The sequence below is a fragment of the Camelus bactrianus genome, chromosome 6 (assembly GCF_048773025.1).
Source record: "Camelus bactrianus isolate YW-2024 breed Bactrian camel chromosome 6, ASM4877302v1, whole genome shotgun sequence".
NCBI lineage: Eukaryota > Metazoa > Chordata > Mammalia > Artiodactyla > Camelidae > Camelus > Camelus bactrianus.
Genome location: NC_133544.1, coordinates 31017908 through 31033867, shown reverse-complemented (window position 1 = coordinate 31033867; position 15960 = coordinate 31017908). Strand labels below are relative to the sequence as shown.

At 38.5% G+C, this 15960-nt stretch overlaps 1 protein-coding gene across 1 annotated transcript; it reads left to right on the top strand.

Moving 5' to 3' along the window:
* Positions 1–3670: 3670 nt before the first annotated feature.
* CCDC196 (coiled-coil domain containing 196) lies at positions 3671–15088 on the top strand. The gene is made up of 10 exons (XM_010962273.3): positions 3671–3720; positions 3826–3978; positions 5255–5351; positions 6056–6106; positions 7771–7848; positions 8047–8130; positions 8662–8721; positions 9096–9237; positions 14731–14789; positions 14969–15088. Exons 1-10 carry the CDS (start codon positions 3671–3673, stop codon positions 15086–15088), a joined length of 894 nt encoding a protein of 297 aa, XP_010960575.1.
* Positions 15089–15960: the final 872 nt, after the last annotated feature.

Sequence of the window (15960 nt, the reverse complement as noted above, 5' to 3'; positions counted from 1 at the left end):
GTAAAATGGCACTTGTGGAAACCAAGGATCCAGCAAGAGTCTCTGAAAACTACCCTTGTTTCCACATTTCTTGAAAAGTCTTTGTGAAGGTTCACATACCTCAGTTTGAAGACCATTGTATTAAAGTATCTGGACACATTGAGAGAATACATTACTTTTTAAAAGACCTCAACAATAACACAGAAGTCAAGAGTTTTGAAATTTAATCTCTATCTTCTTAACTACCTGGATTCACTCCAAATGTAGAAGCAGCCTAGCCGGGGACATCCTAGCTATGGTGTGGATTAGGGTGAAGCAGACCACAAAACGGCCATAACGAACAACACAGGGAGACGTGGGTGATGTTTAAGAGCCTACAACTTTTTGCTGTTCTGATTTTACCAGCACTTCTCTCCTTATTTTAGTTAATGGAGTTATCATCTCCTCAAGGGTTGAACTAGCTCCGGGTCAGAAAGGGCCAGAAGGTCCTCATGTTTCTTCCCTGAGGAATTCTGTAATTTTGTCGCCACAATCAAAGCTGAGGGAGAGGAGGATAGGAAACTCTTTTTTTTTTTTTTTTTTTTTTTTTGCTGTAATATGAAAATAATTGCCTCTACTCTTGGAGACCTGGCTTAATTAGACTAATCTAATTTTCTACTGGTAAAACTAACAAGAAAATGCTGTTGCTCTGAGTACTCTAATTATAGTAATCACACTTTTTCTTAACAGATACTAAAATCAAATGTTGGATGAGGTCATTGTGAATAGCTTGTTATAAGGCCTATTTTGAGGTACCACATGGATTTCAGTGAATATTGTGCGAAGTGAATATTATTCAGTGACAGGAAGCAACAGAAAGTTTACTGCAGAAAAAAAAAATATGAATTGCTGCTAGAATTCATCTAAGCAGTGATGAGGTTTCACAGGTTGTTTCGTAAGTCTGTTCACTGACCATAATCTGCTGTTCTTCCACCCTAGACTCCTTAACTTTAACCCTTTCCTGATTTCCCTTCTAGCTGCCCTCTTCGTTTTCGTCTCTGCATGCCCTGTATGAAATGATCAGCCTTTTGCTGGACACTCTCACCAGCACTCTCAGCCCCTTTCCTCCCTTGAACTCCTGCTTATTTATTCTGCCAAGTCAGAGCACAGAGTCAAACAACCATCTGTTCTCTCTACTATTGCTTCTAGTTTGCCAAGCACTGCTGGAGAAATTATACGACTGCCGATTCATGCCATACCAAATCCTCAAGTCCCAAATTCACCTTGACCCTTAGCTCCACTTGGCAATCCTTTTGCTCTTGCCTGGTTGGCTTCCTTTCCCACTCCTCAGGTGCTCTTCCAAACCTCAAGTCATTCCTCTTCCAAAGTTTCCTACCATGCTTCCTCAGTCAACAGCTGACCTAAACATCTACTTCAGGAAAAATTCATGATCACCTTCCCTCCTTTCCATTTCTGGTGGTCATCTGTAGCTTCACCTTCCCTGCCTCTGTCCCAGAGATAATGTATTATGTCCACTACCCTCCTTTCAATATTGTTTTTTGTTTGTTTGTTTGTTTTAAGCTCTTACAGTCTGTGTACATTATCATAAGGCAAATATTCTTCTTGGAGGTTGTATTCCAAGTTGAAGAAACAGGCATCAGAATGTTAGGATGTTAAGGGTGCTGATTGGCTACAGAAAAGAGCACATCAGAATAGCAAGTGTTCTACTTTCAGTCATTCCCCACCAAGGACAGAAAGGAAGGTGAGCTGGGATGCTGCCTGCACATTAAATGTTTTAAAATTCTAACATAATTCTGCCAACCAAATGTCACAAGATGAAATTTAAAGAGGTCATGCTTTAGTGATCAATGCCATTTTTGTCCTCTACTATTTGCTACCACCTGCCACATCTGCAGTCTTAAATGCTACTACTAATAATTGGTTGCCTTTGTTCCTTCTTTCAGCTATGTGGAGTTTGCTCACCCTCATTCAGTCTAAACTTCTCAAGGGAACTCATAGTGCAACCAATGTGAATTATGTTATGCCTTACCTGACATGGCTGTTCTAATTTAATGTCATACTACACTATCATACAAAACTTACACAAGTAACACATATATGCTTTAGAAAAAGTATTTGTAGAGACTGCCCAAAGAGAGGTTTTTATGTAGAAGATCCTTAGGAGAGATGTTTATCAGGGGCAGATCCAGGTTTTATGGGACCCTTACAGTATGTATAATTGGAGGAGTTCTCTCTTTCCAAAAAAAGAATACAAAATTATGAATACAAAATGAGGTACAGGGCTTGTGGAAGAGGGCTGTGAAAATGAAAGGCTCTGAAGCTTAAGCTTCATTAGTTTCATTTAAATCAGCTTGTTTTGTATTTGAATGCTAACTTAGGACATTAATCACTAAACCCAAACCATTCAAAAATTCACTAAATTGTAAATATTTGACATGAGCCAGGAATGTCATATAATATTACATTTCATTCTCACGACAAACCTTTTAATTTACCATTCTCATTTTTACAAAAGTGGAACTGAGACTTAGAGAATTTAGTAACTTGCTCACAGTCAGCTCACTGCTCACAGTGAAGCTGAGATTCAAACCAAGATCCGACTAAATATTATGTTATTTTCACTACAATACTCTGCCTTTAAGGTTTCCCAAAAGACAAAGGGATTAAGTTATTTTGGGGAATGCCCCTAGAGAATGCCTGAAAATGCTCAGTTAATATTTGAAATTGACAAGACTTAATGCACATTTGAGAATGTCAATAAAGATACTGCACTAAAACTGTGTTTAAAGGGCATAAAGAAACAAATGCATAACTCTTTGGGCTAGCTTCTGATCACTAAGTGATCCAGATGAAGACAGGAGATCTTAGGGTCTAGGAGAAATGTGATTCTTAACAGGGAGAGGGAAATAGAGGCAGAATTAGATTCTGGAGGTAAGTCTAGAATTACAGCCTCTCAAGAAAGAACTTGGTTGTGGAATGGCATACTGACAGTGTGGATCTTTTACAAATTATATCCTCTTGTTGCATGTCCAATATAATTCTACCATGCCATTGTGATATATCAAGTCTTAAAGACAGGGAAATAATGACAATTGGCTCCTGTATTATATTATTCAGTATTATATCTGTACCTTGCGTTTGCCAGTTTGATCTCTATTTTTCAAAAATGTATCCTAGAGGTATCCCCTCCTCCTCCTAAGACCCGCAGAAGATAGATGCTTTGTCTCTACCTTTTCCTCACTCAGAAAATCTAGTGCTGTGCCTTATAGACTGTAGGCATTCCATGGAAGTCAATTGCCATGGAAGATGGTGTTGATGAGTTATTTTTGACATGCCATTATTTTCTTCACAATAGGAATTCCATAGTAGATGTGTTGTGATTTTATCCTGTTCAATCAAAGACTTCAGAGTAAAACTTTTGGCATTGGCTAAAGCTAAGGCAAGAACTGATCAGATGTAGTTAATAGTATTTTCAGTTAACAAGCTGTCTTTCATGATGGTCTTACTTAAAAGACCTGTTAATTCTGTGGTCTTAGGGCCATTGTGACCTCAAACTGTAGCTAAAATCAGTCCAATGCAACAGGAGTTTCAAGAACAGCAGCATAAAAATGATGACTTAACTGAATGGAACAAGACGGCACATATTTTCAGGAGGACCTTTTTATTCTTAGAGTAGAAGTTTTCCTTCAAGATGACAAGTGCTTCAAACTCGCCAGGATCTTACTTCTCCTCAAAAATAAGGTGAGTGTTTGACAGAAGGTTGCCAAGTGGTAACTATTCAGGAGGGAAAAGAGGGTCTCTATTATTAGTGCAGGCTAAAGGCAGGTATGGTGTCTCTTCCCACAGAAGTTCTAAAATCGAAGGCAACTATTTGAAGGAATTAAGTGAGGACTTAAAGCTAAGGAAGCAGGAGCTGCTGGAGCTGTTCAAACCTCTAGAAGACAGGAACAGCCTGTTATTCCAGAAGTTGATGTCTAACTTGGAGGAAAAACAAAGAAGGTAAAATTTCCCTACTCAGATGTCTTAGAGGGAGAAAGGCAGGAGAATTTTAATCCATAGGATTAACAATGATTATTGACACTTTTAAAAAGATTTAGATACTCAACTCTAGTAGGTTAAAAAATTATAATCACATAATCAGAGTGGGAAGGAATCCTTTATTTTCTTTCAGTAGGATTAAATATGATTCAGCCCTCATCTCACAGAGCTACAGTTATTTCTCTTCTTCCCAAGAAACAGATAAGGGCCTTTAGTGTCCTCAGCCTATCATGGTCACACTGATAGCTCCTCATTCATGTTTGTGGAATCACTTTAGAACAGATAACTCTGCTCTTCCCATGCCAAGCAGTAAAATGGTAATCTTTTCTGAGCCTAGAAGTCTGGGTTAGGGTCTGGCCTTACTAAGTAAACTGGGCAGTTGAGGTCTTAACTCTTCTCTGGGGTGCTCACTCTTCTTGGAATCAGCCAACTCTCTGTTTCCTTTCTAGTCTCAGGAAGTCTCACCATAATGTGCCTACCTTCATTCTCTACCCTAACCATAAGCATCTCAGGGAGCTCAGAGTTTTGGAGAGCAAAAACCAGGAAGAAAGTTGTGGTCAGCAGTTTACAACCCAGAAATTCAGACCTCTCAAGGCAAGAGAACACAAAGGATGGCTTCTCTGCTTATAACTGGAGAGGGAAAACTACAAAGAGCATAAACAAAAGTTAATTAATACCTTTAAAGAATATCCTCTCTTCAGGTCAAAGACTGGATGTTGATTCAGATTTTGTTAGAAACTTCTTGATGGCTTGAGTCTCTAGAGGCTACCATAAAGATATAAGTGATTTCCCCAACTAACTCAAATGTTTTTATGTGGAGAAGCAAAGTCAGGGAGTTGGACAGACATGGGGGGAAAGAATAATTCTGAGATTTATTGAAGACAACAGGTTCTTCAACCTCCGTTTTCACAGAGGCGAAAAATTCCCCTTCCTACCCCAAAAGTCATACACCAAAACATTCTCCTGAAGGGGTGGAGAGGAGTCTCACTAGCTGCTGGAGACAAGTTTTGAGCATTATAGAGCCCAGAATTCATTATAGGGCACATACCTAAGGCAACTGTCAACCAGGAATGAATTTGTCCTATAGAGGCCTCTATGTCTAGAAGGATTTCCGTAACTCCTGTGATTTCAGCCCCCATCTCCCTCCGATAGTAGAGTAGCTTCTGACTGGTTGTGAAATATTGGTATTACTCTTTAGGAAGAATTATTTTTTATGATGTCTCTCTCTTCCTTCTAGTCTGCAGATCATGAGGCAGATCATGGCAGGGAAGGGGAATGATGACTCTTCAGTCACTGAGCTCATTAAGGAAGCAGAAGAGATGAAGCAGAATCTGGTAAGAGGTTGGTGGGCATTTCAGAGAAGGACCCTCTGAACAGGGCTCAACTCCACTGTTGGCATCAGATGTGGAAGGGAAGGCAGAATGCTATCATCTCCAGCAGCAGATGCTCCAACACTCGTACGTCCTTGGTCTAGAAAGTACGGGATGATCCAAAGGGAGTCAGGTGAAATGTTGGGAAGAATTAGAACTAGCTAGCAAAATTCTGTTTCTCTGACTTAAAAAAAAGTTTCATCTAAAAGTTAATTAATACAAGCATATTAACCCTTCACATTTCAAAAGCAATAGAAAATACCAAAGTAAAAGAAAGGAAATAGTTTGCTCTGAGAGATTCTTATAAGATTTTTTAAAACCAACTATGTAAAGGATCTTAAAAATTAGAAATTAGTAGTCCAAGCTCCAGAGAAACTGCCATAAGACCAGACAGTCTTGAGTGTTGCAAGTGTGAGGCACTCATTACTATTGATATCATACCGTGGTCACCATAATTAAAGTTATTATTCAAAATTATTATTTTTTTATCATCATCATCAAACTCATCTCTCATGTTCCCGGATTTGGGGTTAGGCCCATTTATTGCCTTCTTCTGTGGTTTACTGTGTCCGTGCCTCCATTCCCCTCAATACTTAGTAATTTCTTCCAACTTTACTGACTAGACAAACACGTATTTCTGTTTGTTTGGTTTTCTTCCCCTTCGACAGGAAAGGAAAAACAAGATGCTTCGGAACGAAATGGAGATGCTATGGAACAAGGTGTGCCTCTAAGGATCTTTTGAAAGTATTTGTCTTACAGACCACAATGCAAAGAACTTTCCTTTTTTTTTGGTCCATGTCCTCATTTTATCATGTCTCTGCTTCCACCCATGCCTCATTCCAATCTAAGTGATCTTATTTAAAACAATCAAATCATGTCACTCTTCTTATGAAAAACCCTTTACAGCCATTCCTTACTGCGGCATAATCTGGTTCTTGCCTACCTCTCTAGTCCCCTCTTATAGAAGTCCTCCCCTTCCACACTGGCCTCCTTGTGGTTTCTCAAACATGCCAAGACCTTTCCTGTCTCAAGGCTTTTGCTCTTGCTTTATCCCTGGGCTGTAATGCTAGTTTCTTATAGTTGGCTTGTCCTCATCCTTCAGGTCTCTACTTAAATATCACCTCCTCAAGGAGGCCTCCTTATTCACTCCACTTAAATAGGGCATCCTCCACCCTCCTCCTCCTTTCTATTACATAACTTTGTTCATGTCCTCTGTAGCACTTTTTAAAATAATATAAACACATTATTATTTTGATTTTATAGTTGTTATTATTATTTTACTTATTTCTTGTCTCCCCACCCTGCTCTGGAATACATGCTTCTCCAGTATCTTCATTGCTTTACACATCTTGGAATCCCTAGCGTGTAGCACAATGCTTGGCACATAGTAAACAAATCAATAAATGTTAAGTTGAATGAACAAATGAATGATTACTCATTTCTAATTGCCCTATGATTTTACAACAATCACTGCATTGTTTAAGATAAAAATAGTAGGGGATTTTGCTGAGAAACCAGGCAGGGGTAGAAATTCCTTTGCAGACTGTGCCTTTGGGATCTGAGTGCTTTTTCACGGACTATGAAATTGGAATACCAGCTTGTCTTGTTAAATAACAGGTATGGGTGTGATCTCTGACTGTTTTTTCATCTCACCTTTCCACAAATAATTCGGATACTATCAAGCCCTGAATCTTGTACTCTTAGCCCTCAGTGGCAGCTACAAATTAGTTCTACGAATTGTGAAAAGTTTTAGTTCCTGAGTTCTTGAGTCCTTGTGATAGGAAATATGCCAGCACCATTCCTCTGTCAAAATCCAGCTAATCCAAAGCTCCAGAAAGACTTAGTAGAAGGGACGTCTATATACCCTAGCTTGTGATTGACTTTCTCTACCCATGTTTTAAGACAATGAGAAATGGAGAGGCAAGATCATTATGACCAGTGGTTAAGAATACAGGCTTCAGAGTTCAAGAGATCTGATTTGGATTCCAGCTCTGTGATTTCATACCTGAGTGACCCCAAACAAATGAGTTAACCCCTCCAAGTCTCAGTTTTCTTATCCATAAAATGGAAATAAAAATAGTCCTGTGAGGATTAAATGAGTGTTTATAATGTAGTAGTATAAGTAAGTAATGTAGTGAGTAGCTTACAGTAGAGATTGGAATATAATAAAGGTTCAGTTAATAGTTTTTATTATTATAAGACACACTCAAGAGACCAAGTGGAAGGGCTCACTCCATTCTGAACCCCCTTTGGTGGTACACTTTTCATGTCAGGCCCTGAGAGGTCGCTGACTGGCAGGAACCAAAAGCCTTGACCCACATTGGCTTTCCACTTCCCTCCAAATTCCCGCTAATTTAAAGCTTTGCCAAATGTCTCTCTACAGACATTCAACACAGAAGAACTCAGTGAGCAACAAAAAGTACTGCAGATGAAGAACAAAGCAGACATGCAGGATGGAAAGGCAAGTAGACTGCATGGTACTTAGAATTTCAAAGTTGTTGATGCCACACAGATAGAAACTGCCTGTTGACAACCAGGGCTAATTTGGGTAGACAGGTAGAATGTGGGGCCTTAAGGTTGTATTTGATTTACTGTTTGCTGAGACACTGTGTTTCTTTCCTGGTACCTCCTATTCCTTTAGCTCTCTTCTTCATCACAGGCTCCTAAAACCCCCTCATCATCTAGGAAGACCAAGAATGAACTGGAGATGTTGTGTGCAGAGAAAGTGAAGGAAATAAGGAAGGTAGTATGATCTTTCTGAACAGTAGTGACTCTTAGAGCTGATAGATGAGAAATCTTTGATGTAGCAGTAATTTGCCTAAACTATGGTGTGCTCCTAACCTGACACAAAATTTTATAGGTGATCTGGTTCCCTTGGGATATTATATTTGAGTAAGACACTGCAAATTTCTGGTAAATCATGTTAGCTAGGTCAAAGTGGGAAAAGCTGTACCAATAATGACAACTTCAAAATAGCTATGTGATGTCAAAACACTTGTTAATTTGTTTTTGAACATTTATTTAGAGATATTATGCTTGTATCTAATCTTCCCACAACCAACTCACTGATAGAAAATGATCCTATTCATTTAGCTTTTAGCTTTTGGAGAGTGGGTTGTACAGGTGGTGCCAATTAAGAGGACTGTGCAGTTGAAACCAATATATTAGTGAATCTATGACACTGTAATTTTGATATAAAGCCTTTGCAGCATACTGAGAAAACTGATTTCTGATCTCAATTTACTTTGTCACCAGAGGCTCTTTCTTCCACCAGGAAAAGCAACAGAGGAAAATGGAATGGGTCAAGTATCAGGAACAAGCCAACATCTTTCAGGTACTAAGTCTTCCAAGACTGGACATGGGATAAAATTTCATTCATGCAAAATAAAGGCTTTTAGTTTCCTAATATTAAACCCGATTCCTTCATCTGTATTACTAATTGTCATGCTCAAATAAATCTTTTGTGGGAAGCTGGCTGGAGAGCCCTATCTCAGCTTCACCTTGAGTAACTTAAATAGCATTTTTTCCCTATGATCTTGATTTTGTTCTATTTGAAATGGGGGAAAAATCACAAATACTTCTGCCCAACTTTTAAAGACTCAGCCTGATGGGATCATTTTTAAACTTCTGAGTAAAAATTATTCAGATAATAGTGGATTTAGAGAAGCCAATATTATGTGACTAGTTTTGGAAAATGTTCTCTTGTAGAATGAGTTTAGTGGCAAAGTAATTGAGCTGAGAATTGAAGCCTTGAAGAACTACCAGAAGGCCAATGATCTCAAGTTATCACTGTACATACAGCAGAATTTTGAACCAAAGCAAGCATCTTTGAATCTTCCTGGGTCCCAAGGTAGGTCGAGTATTCATAGATACCTAGTTTGAAGTTTGTTTTGTTTTACATTGGAGATCTCATTACATATAAAGTGATAGCATAATGCCTGGCGCACCATACGTTAAATGTTAGCTATGTTATATGTTATCACTATCATCATTATTATTACACTGAAGCTCTTATATCAAGATAAGAATTCCTCTGGAGGAAACAAAATTTTCCTTTGTAAAGACTGAGTAATATATTGTGTGCTTCACATATGTAGTTGTCACCTAGTTGGCATCTGATAAAATATTAGTTTTCTCCCCACCTCCTCCTCTTTCCTAGGAATTAGTGGTTTGATCTTACAAATCTTATTGGAATAGACTCTGCGACTTCAGAATAGAAGGTTGAGGAGATAAACATCTGACAATGGTTGTGAGTTTCACCAATCCAGATATTCCTCTGGGAGTTTCAGCATTTTCCCACCCCAAAGAATGTATGGCATCACTAGAAGAAATCATATAGCTTACTATTAAAAAGTAGAATAAAGGAATGGCTTCTGAGGGGCAGGAATAAAGGGTTCTTAAATTTTCAAGGATTTATGAAACTGAACTCTGTAATTTAAAAAGGAGACACAAAATGAGAAATCGTGGCTAAGGGATGCCAAAGTTTTATCAGTATCAGTATGTATGTGTCTAATATCTTCTCAATCTTATTCTATAAGGGCTTGAACAGCTTATAAAATCACACACAGCACAGAGATTAAATAAATAGATGAATACATCAAAGCAAAAGGAACATAAGTTGAAGCCAGGTAAATATATGAAAATGTGTAATTAAAGTACCATAGCGTTGGTATAGCTAATCTTCAAACCTGATTCTGAATTTCCCAAAAGAAACATGGATTTATGGTGTCCACAAAATAACGATAAACCAACTGCTCAGGAGAAACATAGCTTTTCCTGAGTACTGAGACAAGAGAGGTTTCTCCTCCAGGTCCTTATCACAATGTTAGGACACTCTATGTGTGTCATAGTAGCTAATGTCCTCAGTAGTATTTCTAAAATGAATTCAGAATCTGAATTTCCCAGGCTGTTTGTTATCTGTTCCTTGGTACAATCTCATAAGAAATTATCATTTTGAAAATTTTTTAAAATGATGGATCAACTCGAGATGATTGGGTCCATATACATAAAGCACTCTGATGGTCTGACTTGATTCATATTTAAAATTTAGAAAATCTGGAAGACTGGAGGGACTACCTATCCTTCAGCCAGTGTTCCATTCATACTTTTAACTGCTGTTTTGATAAGAATTGGACTTCAGAAATCTTGAGGTTTTCTTCTCCAATAAGAACCTGGAATACAACCAGAAGCAGTAGAAAGTTGTTAAGGTATGCATTGAAAAGATGGAGGATGGGAAGGTATGAGGACAACAGATCTTTGTCTTATCTCATTTAAAACTAGCTGAAAGTCAACTTGAGGGATCTACAGAGTAAGAAGCCAAAAATCTTTTAGCTCCAGGTTCAAATAAAACCAAGATAGTAAACAGTGAAGGATTCCATTCAACGTGATCACCTCAGTAGAGTTTTTTTGCCCTTGTGTGCATAACATTGAATCTTTGAACTTTGAATTAGGACAGCCCACAGATCAGCACTCTCTTCTCTCCACTTATGCTTCTGGAGAGTTAAGTGATAGGGAACTAAACTGTTTAGTTAACTACAAATGAATGTATCCACAGGCATGAGTGACCCATTGCACATGTGTTTTACTGCATTCATGGAGCACTGGTTGTAGGCCAGTTTCATTTTCTCACACACATATACACAAAGTCTTTGGTTTTGTCTGAGCCCAAGTGGATCTGAAATCTAAGTCCTGAATTTTGGTTATGTTGACCTATTTACAGCCTAGTGTTTGATTATTAAAAAGAAAACCAAAGAAGTATTAGTTTTCTTTTTAGATGGATTTTTAAAGTAAATATGTTAAGGTATTATTACCAACAGTGATACGAGAAGCAGTTGTGTGCTGCTCAGTGTTTCCCAACTTCCGTGTCACTTGGACTATTATTTATTCAATATGTTCTGTTTAGACTGACGTCTTTAATTTTGCAAATGAATTCCTTGAAAATAAAACTACATTGCTGTTTTAAATGAAAAACCAATGCAACTTTCTATAATAGAAAGTAAACATAGTAAACATGCAGATAGCAAAATTTTAGTATTCTAACAAGTTGCTGAAGCCTAAGGCCTGTTTTATCTTTCTCAGGGAGTGAGACTAGCAAGATGTATAGAGTGTTAAAGAAAACCAGCACCAAACTGAAACTCTTCTCCTTCATGCCATCAAGGCATCAATTTGAAAGAATCAAAAGGGGAATAATTTTCTCACTGTGATTTACAGTATTGAATACTGTGCTCCAGCACCTTGTAAATTTATTACAGTTGCCACCTAAAATCACTCACCATCACATTTTGGGAAATAATAGTTTAATGGGAAAAGCACCGGATTTTGAGTCAGATATACGAGTTGCAGGCCTTAACTCTGAGGCTAACCAGTTAGATAAACTGGGCCAGTCATTTAATTTCAGTTTTTTTCTTTATCCAAAACAACAGTGACATATTATAGACCATGTAGAAAACACATGGCTTTGTGTAACCCTCACAATGACTCTATGGGGCTGGTATTACAGATCAAGAAACTAGCTCAAGGAAGCCAGGCTTCTGACTCCATAGCCAAAGCTCATCTACTAGAATATGCTGCAAAGTGACAGTGTTTCAGTATGTGACTTATCATGACTCTCACACCTCTAAAGACTATTATTTGAATCCAAACTCATCACTTAATGTATAATCCTCCCAATAAAGAATCATACCCCCAACATTAATTTTTTCAGTAATAAAAGAAACACTAGTTTTAAAAGGGGTTGACAGATTTGTAATTCTTCATTTAGCCCAGTAGGTGGCACCAATCACATCCAGGCCTCCAGTCCATAAATAGTGGTAATTGAGGAAAACGTGGGGAGCCATTGGTCTTCTATTTCCCTTAGGACAAAATGTGCTACATTTATATATCAAATGAAAAAAGAAAAAAAAATGATATTTTCTGCCATGCTTCTTGACACTGAGGTGTATTACTGGCAGCCTTGATTATACCATATTAAATTCAGTATTCTGCTGCAAAATACATACCGATTATTCTACTTGGTGAACTACAGTGTTCTCCATTCCAAAAACAGCCATTGCCCACTTCTTCCACAATCCCTATCTAATATTTTTTTTCCTACCACATATAAATCAGGCGATTAGGACAAAGAATTAAAAAATCAGGCAATTGCACAGAAATTGAGGTTTTTCTTTTGTTTTTTTGAAGTTTAAGTACTTAATGGTGTTCCTGGATAGTGTTCCTTTTCCTCTAGTTTCAAAAGAATTGGATTCCACAAACCTGTCTTAAAGAAAGGAAAGAATGTAATTCTGGACACACCTCCCAGCAAATCAGGGTATAGGCCCTTCTGTTGTAAGCATTTCCAAATAGAGGGAGGGTTTTTCCCGCTTGTCTTGGCCAAAAATTCCTCCTCCCACATCAGTTGTCCTGTGTGCTGGTTGGCTGCGTTGCAGTGGTGTGATCTATTTGGTTGGCAAAATACAATCCTGTGTTAATACTGACTTTGTTACACTTCAAGCATTTTCTACTTGCAAGTTTCCTTGATGCCCAGGTTGTAGCTTTATCGTTGTCAGTCACATCTGCTTAGCATACTGCATCACCTAGGCTTATAGAAGAGAAAAATATTTTATACCCAGGGTGAAGTCTTTCCTTTCGGTCTTTCCAGAGATGGATCACATTTGAAGGGATTTACTTCCAGACCAGTGTAAAATTACAATTTGACCCCGAGTGTACGGCAGCCTTTCCTGGCTTCTGCAGCATCAAGAGAGCAGTTCTTGGCCTTTGGCAGTCACTTACCTATCTTAGAGAGCACAGGCATGAAGCAATCTTTAAATTCAGCTGAGTTTTCCATCACACCTGCTGGTGCTTAAAGAAGAAGTTTATCTTCCATAATAATAGAAATGGTGATAAGACTCTTGATTCTGACAGCCTTGTTTTTCTCTCCTCCCCTCCCCTCCCCCCAAGCCCCCACCCCCTACTCTAAGCATTTCCTTGAGCTCTTTTGAGAAGAAGCTGAAGGTTGCATGTGGATATGTTGTTCCACTTATAAATTCAGATGAAAGCCAAGTGCAGTGGGAAATGAATACTCTTGAGGCCTTATTTATTCTATAACTCCCTCTCTGTTCTGAAAGCAAGTCATTCTTTCCGGCTTTAACCTTTACTTCACTTTAGTATTCCTCTTCCTGATGGCTGAAACACACACCAGCAGGTGCTGCTGAAAGGAAAATAGTAGTGTTAAACTAAAATGCTGAAAGGCAGGGGCGGAAACCCACAGCTAGCTCAAATCTGGGTCCTTGATAAATAGTATTGCTCTTAAATACAGGCTTTTTTAAAGCTTTGCAGCAACTTGAACCTTTTGAATGTCAGCATTAGGTTCATGGTATTAGTAGGTTAGGAAGTTAATTTCTAAACTAGGTTACTCTTTCATTTCCTGTAAAACCTACAGAAGTCCAAGGGAGAAGAAAAGTCTTCTTTCCTAAATATAAACATTGAAAAAAAAAGGTAAACTGTACCTTTATAAATACTATGATTATTTCTATGAGTGACAATAGATTCCTAACTTTCTTTGCATCACACGCTCAGGAGAGCAGCAAGATGTCTAGGATAGGGTTGTCATATTTAGCTAATGGAAAGAAGATGCCCAGTGCAGTTTGAACTGCAGATAAACAGTAACTTTTTAGTATAAATATGTCCCAAGTATTGTATGGGACATACTTACATTAAAAATTATTTCGTGTTATTGAAATGCAAATTTAAGTGGGTGTCCTATATTTTAGTCTGGGAACCCTAACCTAGGACAGACTCACCACAGGGCACCCTAAAATTCTCCCATTTCTCCCTTTTTATTGCCTCATTTCTCCCTCTCTGTGCCTGTCATTCTCTCTGCCTCTTCTTTGTTGTCAGCATCCCCTCCTTTACATTTTGTTTGCTCTCCGTTGTTCAAGGTTGGCCATTTTTGTGGAATATGTATCTGGGTTATGTGATGATGTGTGTACATGTGTGTGATTTATCATCTCATTTCTACGTTTGAAAGTTGTATTAGAAGCACATCTTGTAGGCTAGCAAATAAAATTGTTTTTACTTGATGTAATCCTCAAATGAATCCCCACCCCACCCCCAGCCGTGGGACATAAGCTCTCAACAAAAGAAAAGAGTCACCACTTTAACTTTAAAAATATTGTTTGATGAAGTTATTTTCTAAAACAAAAATTAGAAAATCCACATCAGTGCTAATACCAGTCAGTCCTACAACTGATATATTGATACAATGATATGATAATGCAGTGACTGTTAATAGTTTTGCAACCCAAAATAATACTAGGGTTTTTTTTCACTTAAAGAAAGCTCTCGTTTTCCTAATATTTCCCATCAGGTACTATGGGCATTACAGCTATGTGCAGAGCAACTACTGACAAAGATCCATCTAATGTGGTGAGAACTACTTTCCTTCTCAAAATTGTTTTCAAGGCGTGAATAGATAGCTGGTGTAAATTTTTGGAATGCCTGTTTTAATGCATGTTCTAATTTAATATTTTTTAGAGGCTTTGCAAAGTGAATGCCAGGACACATGATGTTTTAGCTGTCATTTTTTCTGCTTTTTCCTGTCTTAGAGAATTCTGGGATCAAAGACCTACACAGAAAAACAAGGAGCTCAAGGAAGTCAGTTTGATGATGGAAGAGGGAGGCTCTTTTTTCTGAGGTCAATGCCAGATGAAGCACTGAAGGATTAGAAGGCTTTCACTCCATTTGCTTTGGACAGATTTAGACTAGGCACAGCCATTTGTGTTAATTAAAACCTCTCAAACCTTTGTTACAGTGCTGTTTTCACTCTCTCCCACCCTCCAAACTGGGTGGAAATGCTAGTGAGGTGCTTGGCCTTAAGCATGTCAGGAATTTAGTCAGCTAACGGATTATAAACAGCCTCTGATTATTTTGAGAGCTTTTGATTTTGAAGTGACTGATTCCAACCACATTGTATGTTGTTAAGTCCATAATAAGAAGCTGCTCCTCGCCACTTCTGAAGTGTTTAATTCTGGGCAGATCCTCCACTGGCAAATGAGCAAAAGTAGGTGCAAAACAAGGAAATAATACTCCATAGACTCCTCTTACTCTCTCACGGATCACATGCATCTGCCCTGCTGATACTGCCTCCTGGTTATCAATTTCTTTGAGTATCTTCTACCTTTCCAGCACCACTGTTCTACTTCAGTTCTCTTTCCTGCCTGGATTACCAGTCTCTTAATTGGTTTCCCTGCTTCCAGTCCCTCTAATCCATCTTCCACAGTGCTACCGAAGTTATCTTTTCTAAAAGATAAACGAGATCATGTCATTTCCCTACTGGTTTCCCATTGACTTTAGTATAAAGCACAAACTCCTTCACAAACCATATAATGATCCCCCTCCCACCGACACTCCAGTGTCATCTTCCACTGTAACCCCCTTCCCTCATACCTCGACACTGAACTGTACAGAACTGTTTGCAGTTCCCCCGAGGCACCACGAGTTCTGTTATCTCCGTGTCTTTGCACAAAGCTGTTCCTCTGCCTGAAAGAGTCTTCTCTTCTTGTCTGCTTGACCGTTGCCTACTTGTCCTAAGGGCCGA